Source organism: Trachemys scripta, chromosome 13 (genome assembly GCF_013100865.1).
Source record: "Trachemys scripta elegans isolate TJP31775 chromosome 13, CAS_Tse_1.0, whole genome shotgun sequence".
In the NCBI taxonomy this organism is placed as follows: domain Eukaryota; kingdom Metazoa; phylum Chordata; order Testudines; family Emydidae; genus Trachemys; species Trachemys scripta.
Window position 1 is genome coordinate 28,138,228 of NC_048310.1, and position 13,068 is coordinate 28,151,295.

General features: G+C 44.6%; 1 protein-coding gene across 1 annotated transcript in view; it reads left to right on the plus strand.

The window, feature by feature from the left end:
• The first annotated feature begins 3,624 nt into the window (after positions 1–3,624).
• HEATR3 (HEAT repeat containing 3) overlaps positions 3,625–13,068 on the plus strand; it is a 35,391-nt gene continuing 25,947 nt past the window's right edge. The window contains exons 1-3 of the mRNA XM_034788696.1: positions 3,625–3,846; positions 10,348–10,520; positions 12,006–12,093. Of these exons, the coding sequence (XP_034644587.1) occupies positions 3,712–3,846; positions 10,348–10,520; positions 12,006–12,093 (396 nt within the window). The 5' untranslated portion in view covers positions 3,625–3,711. The remainder of the gene's footprint in view (positions 3,847–10,347; positions 10,521–12,005; positions 12,094–13,068) is intronic.

Sequence of the window (13,068 nt, forward strand, 5' to 3'; positions counted from 1 at the left end):
CAGGAGTCTGATTTGTCTTGTATACCCCCAAGTTTCACCTCACTTAAAAACTACTTGCTTACCAAATCAGACGTAAAAATACAAAAGTGTCACAGCACATTATTACTGGAAAATTATTTCTCATTTTTACCATATAATTATAAAATAAATCTGTTGGAATATAAATAGTGTACTTACATTTCAGTGTATAATATGTAGCGCAGTATAAACAAGTCATTGAGCGACATAAGTTATACTGATCTAAGCGCTATGTCAGCAGGAAAGCTTAAGTGAGGTTTTTACCCATGAAAGCTTATGCCCAAATAAATCTGTTAGTTTTTAAGGTGCCACCAGACTCCTTGTTGTTTTTGTAGATACAGACTAACACGGCTACCCCCTGATACTTGATATCCTGCGCCACTGTAAGTGCTGTAGTGTAGACCATAGCCAAGCTTATACAGAGGTCTTCAGGTCTGGGAAATGTCACAGCTAAATACAGGTGGAACAGATTGTTTAGCATAAATAGTTAGCACATTTCAAGGGCCATTCAAGGTGAAGTGGCTTGTTAACACCGGTCCAGTCATGGGAAGGGAGTGCAGAAAGGTAGGGGGGAGCCAGTTTTGGGGGTTGTTAGTGTTGTAAGAAGCCATAAATCCAATGTCTCGGTTCAGTCCATGATTTTTAGCATCTAGCAAAGTTATGAATTTAGCTCCCAGGCTCATCGCTTGACAGTGTTGTGAAGGTTTCCATTGAGGATGAGGACTTGATGGGTCAGTTACAGAGTGATGGCTTTGTGAAATGTTCATCCACAGGTGATTAAAGCTTTGTTTACACTACAGCTTATGTCTGTATAATTTATATCAATTGGGGGGTGTATGAATAAATCACCCACCTTGAATGACTAAGGCTATGTCTACACTGGCAATTGAATGACAAAACTTTGTCTTTCAGAGGTGTTAACTCCCCCCTTCTCCCCCAAAGACAAAAGTTTTGCCACGACAAGCGCCAGTGTAAACAGTGCATTGTCAGCAGGAGAGCAAACACAAATGCTGCTCTTTGCGGGTGGAAGTTTTTTGTTGGCAGGAGCTGTGTAGTGTAGACAAAGCTCTGAGGCTACATCTACGCTACGGGGGGGGGGTCGATTTAAGATACGCAAATTCAGCTATGCGAATAGCGTAGCTGAATTCGACGTATCGCAGCCGACTTACCCCGCTGTTGGGACAGCGGCAAAATCGACCTCTGCAGCTTCCCGTCGACGGCGCTTACTCCCACCTCCGCTGGTGGAGTAAGAGCGTCGATTCGGGGATCGATCATCGGGACGCGATAAATCAATCCCCGAGAGGTCGATTTCTACCCGCCGATTCAGGCGGGTAGTGTAGACCCAGCCTGAGTTACACTGACATAAGCACCGGTGTGGACAGCACTATGTTGGTGGGAGAGCTTCTCCCGCTGACATAGCTACAGCCGCTCATGGGGACCACAGTAGTTAAGTCGATGGGAGGGCACTCGCCCATTGGCTTAGAGCAGCTACATTAGTGCAGCTGTAAAGTGCCCAAGGTGTTTTTTTGGTCGTTCATCACTTTCCTGTGTGAGTTCATTCAAGAGTTTACTGATTGGTTTTGATGAGATACACCACTACGGGCCACTTGGCCTGGAATGGCCCTTGAAATGTGTTAACTACTTATGTTAAACAATCTGTTCCACCTTGTATTTAGTGGTGACACAGAAGGCACGTCTACATTTAAAACTCTGTTGGCACAGCTGCACCACCGTAGCGCTTTAATGGAGATACTCCAGGTTGATGGGAGAGAACTCTTGTTGCCATAGTTAATCCACCTCCTGGAGCAGCAGTAGCTATGTCTGCAGGAGAAGCTCTCTTGTTGACAAAGCATTGTCTATATGGGGGGTTAGTTATACCAAGCTATGTCGCTCAGGGGTGTGGATTTTTCACATGCCTGAGTGACAGTTATACCAATATAGGTCAGTAGTGTAAACCAGACCTGAGGAGGAGCGTTGTGTAAGTTCGACAGCTTGTCTCTCATGAATAGAAGTTGGTCCAATAAAAGAAGTTACCTCCCCCACCCTTTATCTCTAATATCCTGGGACCAACCTGGCTACACCAACACTGCATATAACTATGACAGATAACTTTCACAAGGCTGCAAAAAATAAAACCAGTGTGCCCCATGTAAAAGGCAAGGATAATAGTTCTGGATAATTTAGGAAGAATCTGCCTAGGCTGTGTCAGAATCTGGATATTTTTATTTCCTATTGGGTGCTGCTCCACTCTGTGGTTCCAGTGTTGGATACAACACAAGGACAGTACTTTAATAATCTAATAAATACTTTTGAATTAATCTGCCTTTGCTGCTGTTGTACAGAATTTTAAAGAAAACCTATATTCTCCTTTAAGTCCTGCCCTGGTCTCCATTATTCTATAACAGCCCATAGTAAATATGCAGCTAAGTGTTAGGGACAGATTAAAAAAAGCATCCAAATAATTTGTATCTGATGTTGCAGTGGTTTATGTGCATATTTTTGTAGCTGTATTATGTAGCAAACTGTCCATTGAATAAAATATCACATCTGTGCAGAAGTGTCCAACTACATTAATCACTTGTACTATCCAGCTGTGAACAAATGAGATGCAGTTTACTCCAGTTGATAGGGTATAGTAGTAGACTCAGAAGATGTTTTATTATTAATTTGTATTGAGTGGAGAGCTTAGGAGCCCCTAGTCATTGAGTAGAACTTCATTGGGTTTGTAGGAATCTAGACCAAGGACTATTCCTATGGCTACGTCTACACTACTGCAGTAAGTTGATCTAAGTTAAGCATCTCCAGCTATGTGAACAATGTAGCTGGAGTCGACGTAGCTTATGTTGACTTACTGTAGTGTCTACACTGCACTGGGTCCATGGGAGATGCTCTCCTGTCTACTTACCTTACTCCTCTCGTTCCTAATGGAGTACTGGGGTTGATCGGAGAGGGCTCTGACAACCTGCTAAATCCATCCCTGGTGCATTGATCACCGGCGTGTCCATCCCGTGGTAGTGTACACGCAGCCTAAGGGTATTTGAGGCAGACATACGCTATGTCTACACTAGCACTTTTGTCAGTATAATTTATGTCATGTGAGTGTGAAATAAACACCCCCCTTAAGTAACATAAATTACACCACCAGAAGCGCTGGGGTGGACAGCGCTGTCCATCAGAGAAAAACCCTAGAAGCTGTGACTCCAGGAGTGGGAGCTTTAAGAAAAACACCAACTACTGTGCACTTTGGGCTCAAACTGAGTGGATACCACGGCTCGGCTCTTCTCACCTGTGAAAAATGTAGCCGGGGCAGCCGCGGAAGGAAGGAGTGCACGGCTCAGCTTCTTTCCAGCCTGGTAAAGGAGCAGCCGGGGCTGGGCCTCGTCTGTCACACAGCGATGTGCGCTGGCCGTGCAGCTGGGTGTCCTGCCCCCGGGCCGTGCACGCTGCAGCCGGGCTGGGGCGCCGGGAGAGCCTGCAGTGGCGCAGAGCCCAGGGCGCTATTGTAGGCCGCGGCGTACGCTACCGGGCCGGCGCAGCGCCCCCTCGCGGATCGGGGACCAGCCGCGCCTTCCTCTCCACGGCGCCTGCGCAGGGGTCAGGGCCGGCCGGATTGCGGCCGCACACGTGGGGGCTCTGCGCTCGCCTTCGGCCCGGCGGGGCAGGGTCGCCGCTCCCCATCCGCGGGCAAACACCATGGGCAAGAGCAAGGCCAAGAGGTTTCGGAGCGCCCCATTCTCCCCAGCCGGCCCGCAGCGGGCGGCTGGCGGGGAGGGGCCGGCCGGGGAAGACGGCGATGGAGGCTCCTCTGCCGCTGAGCTCCTGGAGAAAGTAAGTGAAAGTAGCTTCTCCCTTCCTCCCCGCAAGTCGGTGTGTGGGGGGCTGGAGCCCTGCTGCTCCCCCCTACACACACGGCTAGTGCTCTGCAAGCAGCTCTCCCAGCAAGGGGGGGGAGGGTCTCTCCTTTTGTGGGCCGGGACCCCCTACCTGACCCCCCGCCCACGTGTGTCAGGGAGGAGGAGAAGGCCTGGGTGTGTCTTCAGTAGCGTGCTTTGAGCCGTGCAGGCTCCGGCAGATTGATGGGTAGGTGGTTTTTGAGCCTGGTTTACCCTCCCCTGAATCTGGGAGGGGAGCTGTGGCCTCTGTGCCGGAAGAGGCTGCACTTTGCACCTGGCTAAGGCTTGATCTGTGGTGGGCAGTAGGTAGCCTTGGTTCTAAAGCCTTCGCTGGCCAGTTTCCCACCTGGGATGTGTATGCTAGCACCATACAGGGAGATGGACCGCCCCCCCCCCCCCCCCCCCCCGCATCTCTTCAGAGGGGAAGTGGCTACAATGTGGGCAGTAACTTCTGTGAGAAATGCACAGATTGCTGTCAGACACCAAGTGGTGGGTTGTCATCTGTTTAGTAGAGAATCATACAAGTGTAGGGCTGGAAGGGCCCTTGAGAAGTCAAGTCCAGTCTGAGGCAGAACCAAGTAAATCTAGACCATCCCTGACCAGGTGTTTATTTAGCCTTTTCTTTAAAATCTTCGATGATGGTGATTCCACATCTTCCCTTAGAAGCCTATTCCAGAGTTTAACTACTTTTATAGTTCAAAAGTTTTTCATAATATCTAACCTAAATGTCCCTTGCTGCAGATTTTAAACCCATTATTTCTTGTCCTGCCTTTAGTGAACACAGAGAACAATTGATCACTGTTGTCTTTATAAAAGCCCTTAACATATTGGAAGACTGTTATTGGTCCACTCTGTCTTCTTTTCTCAAGACTAAACGTGGCTAGTTTTTTTTTAACCTTTCCTCATAGATCAGGTTTTCTAAATCTTTTATCATTTTTGGTGCTCTCCTCTGGACTCTGTCCAGTCTGTCTGCGTTTTTTCTAAAGTTTGGCGCTCAGAATTGGACACGATACTCCAGCTGAGGCCTCATCTCTGCCAAATAGAGCAAGTACCTTCTGTACCTTACATATGATGCTGCTATGAATACACCCAAGAATATTATCCTTTTTTGAAACTGCATCATATTGTCAACTCATATTAACCTCCACATCCTTTTCAGCAGTACTGTGACCTAGCCCAGTGTTGCACAAACTTTTTCAGTCACCATCCCTCCTAAGCATTAACGGAATCTGTTCTCACCCCTCCCTCTATTACTGCACAACCAAGGCTTCTTCAGCCATGGAGCTTGGTCTGAAGGTGGAACTGGGGAGAGGAAGGAGTTGGGGCTAGAGGTGGAACTGGTCTGGGAGGCAGAGAAGGAATGAGGGCAGAGCTGGGTAGGAGGTGGAACGGAGTGGAGTGGGACTGGGGGCGGATCTGGCCTGTTAATATTAATTGTGTTGCCTATTTGGTCACTATTAACCTTTTTAGTGACGATTGAAGCAAAACCTTAGCTGCCTGGATGTCATCCGTTATTATTAGCTCTTCTTCCCCACTAAGTAGAGGACCTATGTTTTGCTTCATCTTTCTCTTGTTCCTAATGTATTTAAAGAACCTCTTATAATGTTTTAAATCTCTTGTTAGGTGTAACTCATTTTGTGCGTTAGGCTTTCTTATTTTGTCCCTATGTGCTTGTGGTATTCTTTTTTTACTCCTTCTTAGCAATTTGTTCATGTCTCCACTCTTTGTAGAATTTCTTTTTAATTTTCAGATCATTAAAGAGCTTCTGATACAGTCATATTGGCCTTTTACTAGTCTTCCTGTCTTTTCTTTGCAATGGGATAGTTTGCAGCTGTGCCTTTAATATTGTCTCCTGAATATTGTCAGCTCTCCTCAACTCCTTTTTCCCTTAGATTTTCTTCTCAGGGGACCTTACCTACTAGTTCTCTGAGTCTCTTTTTTGTTTTTTGTTTTTGAAATCCATTGTCCTTATTCTGCTGCTTTCACTCCTTCCTTTTCTTAGAATCATGAAATCTGTCATTTCATGGTCACTTTCACCCAAATTGTTTTCCACCTTCAGTTTCATTACCAGTTCCTCCCTGTTGGTCAGAATCCATCAAAAATGTCAGTCCTGGTTACTTCCTCCACTTTCTGAAACAAAAAGTTGTCCCCAGTATATTCTAAGAACTTAATGGAAATTTTGTGTTTTGCCGAATTACTTTCCAACAGATGTCTAACTAATTAAAATAATTCATTATTACCAGGTTTTGTGTATTGGATATTTCTGTTTATTGTAGAAATGCTTCATTCAACTCCTCTTCTTGATTTGGTGGTCTGGAGTAGCCGCTCCCATGACATCACCCCTATTTTTTATCCGTTTTCTCTTTCACCAGATACTTTCCACTGGTCTGTCTCTCACCCTCTGGAACTCAAAACAAGTCTATATATTATTGATGTATAATGCAACACCTCCTCCTTCTTTACCCTGCTTGTCCTTCCTGAACAAGCTATATCCTTCTATACCAGTATTCCAGTCATGAGCTTTATCCCTCTAAGTCTCAGTGATGCCAACTAAGGCATAGTTTAGCTTGTGTACTCATATTTCCACTTCTTCCTGTTTATTTTCCATACCTCTTGAATTTGCATATAGATATCTAAGATGTTGAGCAGATTTTTCCACTCATTTCCCTCTTGTTGCTCCTATGGCCCTATTGTAATTTTCCGTCTCTCTCCCTCACCCCACAACAACTAGTGCTCTGTTAAGGTCATCTTTTTTTATGCTTACCTGTGAGCTTTTATCACCTGCCCCTTTTTAATGTAGTTTAAAACCCTCCTTGCTAGGTTGACGAGTTGGTGCGTGAAGATGCTCTTTCCCTTCTTGGTCAGGTGGACCCCATCTCTTCCCTGCGGACCTTCTTCCCAGAACAGCATCCTGTGGTCGAGGAAACCAAAGCCCTCCTGTCAACACCATCTGTGAAGCCATGGATTCTTCTCCAGGATGTGCATGTTCCTCCCTTACCGTCAACCAGGAGGATAAATGAAAATACAGCCCGCACTTCTGATTCCTTTACCCTCCCTCCCAGAGCCCTATAGTCATTGTTGAACTTTTCAGGGTCATACCTGTCAGTATCATTGGTGACTATGTGGATGAGCCACATGGAGTAGTGAGTGGTCAGAGGGACAGATGAGCCTTGGCAGCCTTTCTGTAATGTCTCAGATGCAAGTTGTAGGTAGGCAGCACATCTCTCAGGACATCATGTCAGGTCTGCAGTTGGATGCCTCTGTCCGCTTCAGAAGAGAGTCTCTGACTATCAGCACCCTATGCTGCCGCCTCCTTGTGTGTGGTGGTCGTGAGCCTCCCAGCTTGGGGGCAGGTGGCTCCTCCTCAGCCATTGAGGTCTGCTCCTCACCTCCTGTTGCAAATACTGCATACTGGTACTTTACCTTGATGAATGGGGGACCTGGGTTGAGGGCGGAGCAAAGTCTATGGCCTGAGGTGGCCAGCAGCCAGTTCTCCTTCTCTGGTACAGTCGTCGTCTGTAGTTGGCTAGCATCCTCCATCTTGGATGTTTCCATGTGCATCCTGTCAATAAAGTCTTCATGCTCTTGGATACTATGCAGACAAGCTGCCTCATCCTGCAGCTCTCTTACCTGCTTCCTGAAAGACTCAATCAACAGACACCTCTCGCAGCAGGTGGGAATGTGCAAGCTGCGTTCTCAGCAAGTTAAGACCAGGGCTTGGGCGGAAGCCTCCAGGGTCAGGTTGTCTGTCTGGCGAGGGCCTCATAGGTGCAGGTAGAGGAAAATCTAGCCGTGGTATTGGCAACCCATTGTTGTGCTCCCATGGCAGGTTCTTCATTGTAGAGTACCTGCAAGTTAAGGGAAGGGGGGAGGGCGGGGCGGGGAAATGAAAACAAAACCAACAACAGAAATGGGGGGGGAGGGGTGAAGTGATTTGGGAAACCACAGTCCTGTTAGTTTGACCTCAATTGTATGCAAGGTTTTGAAACAAATTTTGAAAGAGAGAGTAGTTAAGGACATAGAGGTAAACAGTAATTGAGATAAGATGCAACATAGTTTTATAAAAGGTAGATTGTGCCAGACCAACCTGATCTCCTCCTTTGAGAAGATTACTGCATTTCCTTTGTCTAAAAAATCAGTTGATCTAATCTAAGTTGGATTTCAGTAAGGCATTTGCTACAGTGCCACATGGGAAATTATTAGTTAAATTGGAGAAGATGGAGATTAATATGAGAATGGAAAGGTGAATAAGGAACTGGTTATGGGTCATACTGAAAGGTGAATTGTCAGGCTGGAGAGAGATTACTAGTGGAGTTCTTCAGGGATCGGTTTTAGGACCTATCTTATTTAATATTTTTATTAATAACCTTGGTACAAAAAGAGAAAGTGTGTTAATAAAATTTCCAGATGACACAAAGTTGGGAGGTATTGCCAGTATGGAGGAGGATTGGGATATCATACAAGAAGATCTTGATGTTGAAAGCTGGAGTAATAGAAATTAGATGAAATTTAATAGTGCAAAGGGACTAACAACAAGAATTTTTGCTATAAGCTAGGGCCTTATCAGTTGGAAGCGACAGAGGAGGAGAAAAACCTGGGTGTATTGGTTGATCATAGGATGACTATGAGCCGCCAGTGTGATGCAGCAGTGAAAAAGGCTAATCAGAGGACTGGAAAACCTACCTTATGATAGGAGACTCAAAGAGCTTGGCTTGTGTTAGCTTAATCATAAGAAGGATGATAGCAGATATGATTGTGCTCTATAAATACACCAGAGGGATAAATACCACGGAGTGGGAGGAGTTATTTAGTGCTGATGTTGAGACAAGAACAAATGGATACAAACTGGCCATCAACAAGTTTAGGCTTGGACTTAGAGGAAGGTTTCTAACCATCAGAGGAGTGAAGTTTTGGAACGGCCTCCTAAGGGGTAGTAGTGGGGGCAAAAAACATATAAAGCCTGAGCTTGGTAAGTTTGTGGAGGTGATTGTATGATAAGATTGCTGTCAATGGCATGTAGCTGATTTGTGACTGCTAGTAGCAGATGTCTCCAATGGCTGGTGATGGGGAGGGCTCTGAGTTACAATGAATTCTTGCCCAGGTGTCTGGCTGGCTGGTCTTGCCGATATGCTCAGGGTCTAACTGGTCACCATATTTGGGGTTGGAATTTTCCCATGGGTCAGATTCCAGAGACCCTGTTTTTTTTTCGCTTTCCTCTGCAGCATGAGGCACAGGTCACTTGCAGATTTAAACAAGTGTAAAGGGTGGATTCTCTGTAACTTGAAATCTTTAAACCATGATTTGTGGACTTCAGTAACTCAGCCAGAGTGTATGGGTCTATTACAGGAGTGAGCAGGTGAGGTTCTGTGACCTGCAATGTGCAGGAGGTCAGATTGGATGATTATGATGATCCGTTCTGGCCTTAAAGTCTGAGTCTAACACACAACCATACCTCTCTGCCTTCCTCCACTGGCAAGCTTTCAGGTGCCTCCATCTCACCAGCCATCTGTCTTGCCACATATACCTCAGCTCTTCCCTTGAGTCTTGGTACCATTCTTGAGGAGGGAAAGAGGAGGCAACTGGACATCTGAAGTTTAACTCACTCTTTTTTTCTCCCTGACTATTGCTTTTCTTAAAAGGGAAGGTCACGCAGAGTAAATGGCCAAACTTGCTCTCCCTTTGAAAGAAAAATAGTGTAGTTTAGTCTTTGACACGTAAGGCCCCCTGACCAACCCACTTCTCTGTATTCTTCCTGTTTGCCACCAGAAGCCCTGTCCTGGGGAACTAGTACGTCACATCTTCTGCCTCTTTCCACTTGTCTGCTGCTCCTGCTCTTTGAAACAGCTGTTGTTGGCCCAGTGGGTTGTAAACCCTGTGGAAAAAATGAGTCTACCTGAGCAGAACTTTAGCCTGCAGACAGGGAGAGGAGATCGTCAAGGACTCAGCAATATTAAGAGAACATACATACCTCCCCCTCCCCCCGCCAATAGATGTAGCCACTCACCCATCATAACCCTTCATTTTTCACTAGTGTCATCGAAGAGGTTTGCACTTAAAACTCACGTAGACATGTTATATGAGTGTGAGAAATCAAATCTGTTTTTCAATAATCAGACTTTTGGTAGTCCGTGATTATTTGAACTGATTGAACAAATCATTGCTTCCCTTGTCTCTTGTATGCTCATTTTTCTTTTGATATGATTTTTGCCTTTCAGAGTTTAAAACTAGGTGAAGATCTTCTGATTTTTAGAAGTCTTTAGTTCTTTTAAAAATGTAGTCTTCTTCCTTTACAGAAATAAGAAAACATGATGAGGGGGAAGACAATGCAGGGTGATGGTGGGGGGTGGGGGAGGAGGGAATGACAAGATTTGTCTCTTGCTACAATGTAACCTTCTGGTGAACTTGCTTTCTAATCTCCCTTGTCCTGTCTCCTCAGCTGCAGCATCCAAGTGCTGATGTAAGAGAGTTTGCCTGTGCTAGCATTTCCAAAATGTTGCAGCAGAAGCATGCAATCCCAGCCTTTCTGCAGAGAGATGTTGTCCGGTGTTTGGGTCCCATGTTGCTTGATCAAAGTTTAGCTGTTCGTGAGACAGCTGCGGGAGCTCTCCGGTAAGTGATTGATAATGTATTATAGAAGAAGGAGTTGTTATTGGTACAGTAGAGAAGAGGAATTTCTTGAATATTGTCATCTTTGGGTTTTTTACTTTAACCCTATTATATATGTTGTTGTAATCAGAAAAGTCTTGATGTACGAATGACTATGATCCTGATCTCACAATGAGATTCATATGGACAGATGCTCATTAACTTCAGTAAAGCACAACTAGGGTCTCATTGCAAGATCACAGCTTACGTTAGTAGTTGTTGCTACTCTGGTTCCTGCTTCCTGTGGCATGTTGTGTTCCATCTCTGTAATAGAAAGAAATACTAAGGCTAGGTCTATACTACCCGCCTGAATCGGCGGGTAGAAATCGACCTCTCGGGGATTGATTTATCGCGTCCCGTTGGGACGCGACAATCGATCCCCAAATCGGCGCTCTAACTCCATCAGCGGAGGTGGTAGTAAGCGCCGCCGACAAAAAGCCGCAGAAGTCGATTTTGCCGCCGTCCTCACAACGGAGTAAGTCGGCTGCAATACGTCGAATTCAGCTACGCTATTCACGTAGCTGAATTTGCGTATCTTAAATCGACTCCCCCCTGTAGTGTAGATGTACCCTAAGAGAGAAAATTTTAAATGCTTGAAAATATGTTTCATGTGGAAATCTTTGTTTTGATAATGGTTTGGGAGCAGTGGGTTAGTGAGAAAATTCAAAATAGCTAGTTTTTATATCTGACAAAATTGTATGGGACTAACTGTACTGCACCCTGACCTACTGTTGGCTTTCTTTATTTGAACAAAAGCATAATGTTAGCGTTTCCTTTAGAAATGTGTTTAGTAACAGTTTCCTGTAAATGTTTTGCACACACATGCTTTAAAGATTAGCTTCCAGGATATCAGAAGGAAGGGCCCGGGGATATGTTTCCCAAATGAAATCTTGCCATATTTTAGTAGGAATAAAATAGGCTCAGGGGACATCTACACTGCGGGGGGAAGACTCATGGCAAAGTCTGAAAGCCCAGGTCATCTGACTTGGGTTTGTGCTACAGGACTAAAAATAGCAGTGTAGACGTTTGGGCTCGGGGTTGGAGCCTGGGCTCTGAGACGCTTTCTCCTCACCAGGTCACAGAGCCCAGGCTGCAGCCTGAGCCTGAACATCTACACTGAACATCTATTGTTAGCCCCGTAGCGCAAGCCTGAGTCAGTTGACCTGGGCTCTGAGACTTGCTGCCGTGGCTTTGGCTCATTGCTCTGCTATCTACATAAGTCTGTTTTTTTAAAACTGAGTTTAATATATTTTTAGATTAAGAAATGTAATAGACTAAAAGCAGGTGATTCATGCAGTATCACCTTAGTAATTAAACGTTACTTTAAAGAAGAAAGTAAAACCTGTCATAACCTCCAAATCTGTTACTGTAGAAATATTTAAATATATTTGAAATATTCAAGGCAGATAACTTTATAATATGTGATCCAAGGCATTTAACTTGTTCCAGAAATCTCAGTGCTTGTGGAGGATTTGAAGTTTGTGATGACATGGTGACTAAAGATATCATGACACCCCTTGTAGCGCTTTTGAAAGAGGTATGTTAGTTGTTGTGGTGGTTTTTTTTAACTTCTATACAATTTTTAAATTTTCCATGTCTTTCTCTTTTCAAAACTACTGTGAAGTGTTTGTAAAATTGTTCTGAAGGAGTCACTTGATATTTAAGCAGAAATTCTGGCAAGATTAACATATTTCATAGTGTTAGAATTGCAAATGTGTTTTTTTTCTATTTGTAGTAGATACAATCAAGCAGAATTAGGATATTAGTTGAAAATAAATTGCACGTGTGACAATCAGCAACCAGACACCGCAAGGGGAGAACAGGGGGGTTGAATGCTAAAGAATAAGCATCCGAAGAAGTGGGCTGTAGTCCACGAAAGCTTATGCTCTAATAAATTTGTTAGTCTCTAAGGTGCCACAAGTACTCCTGTTCTTCTTTTTGCGGATACAGACTAACACGGCTGTTACTCTGAAACCATATATAATGACGTTATACTAGACAAACATGCCAAATAAGGTCTTTTGTGAAAGGTTGTAAAGTTCTAAACTTAAAAATCATTATGAGGTATGTACACAGACTATGGTTATGAAATTATGGATTTGTGTATATGGAGAACTCATATGCTCATAAACTTCAACTCCACCTCCCAGCAGGACACTGAGCAATCAGACAGGGAGAGGCACCTCCCGAGCCAGGTGTTCACACAAAATCAGACTCAAGTAACCATTGCACAACCCAGGAAAAGACAATGATGGGCCATTAAAGTTAATGAAAGTCATTGAGACAAGTGGGTGTTTTCCCACTTTGAATATCTGTAGTGATTGAAGAAAAAGAAAACCCTGCAAAGCCTTTTAAAATGGAAGGGTTTGGAAGTGAAAGGCAACTGAGGGACAGTCTCTAGATGGGAAGCAGTCTGTGGACGCTAATGCCCCCCAATATCTGGGGCGTATGCTGAATTGTTCAAAGGCAATAGGTAACTTGTATTAGAAAAGGGATTTTATTGAAGATGGAA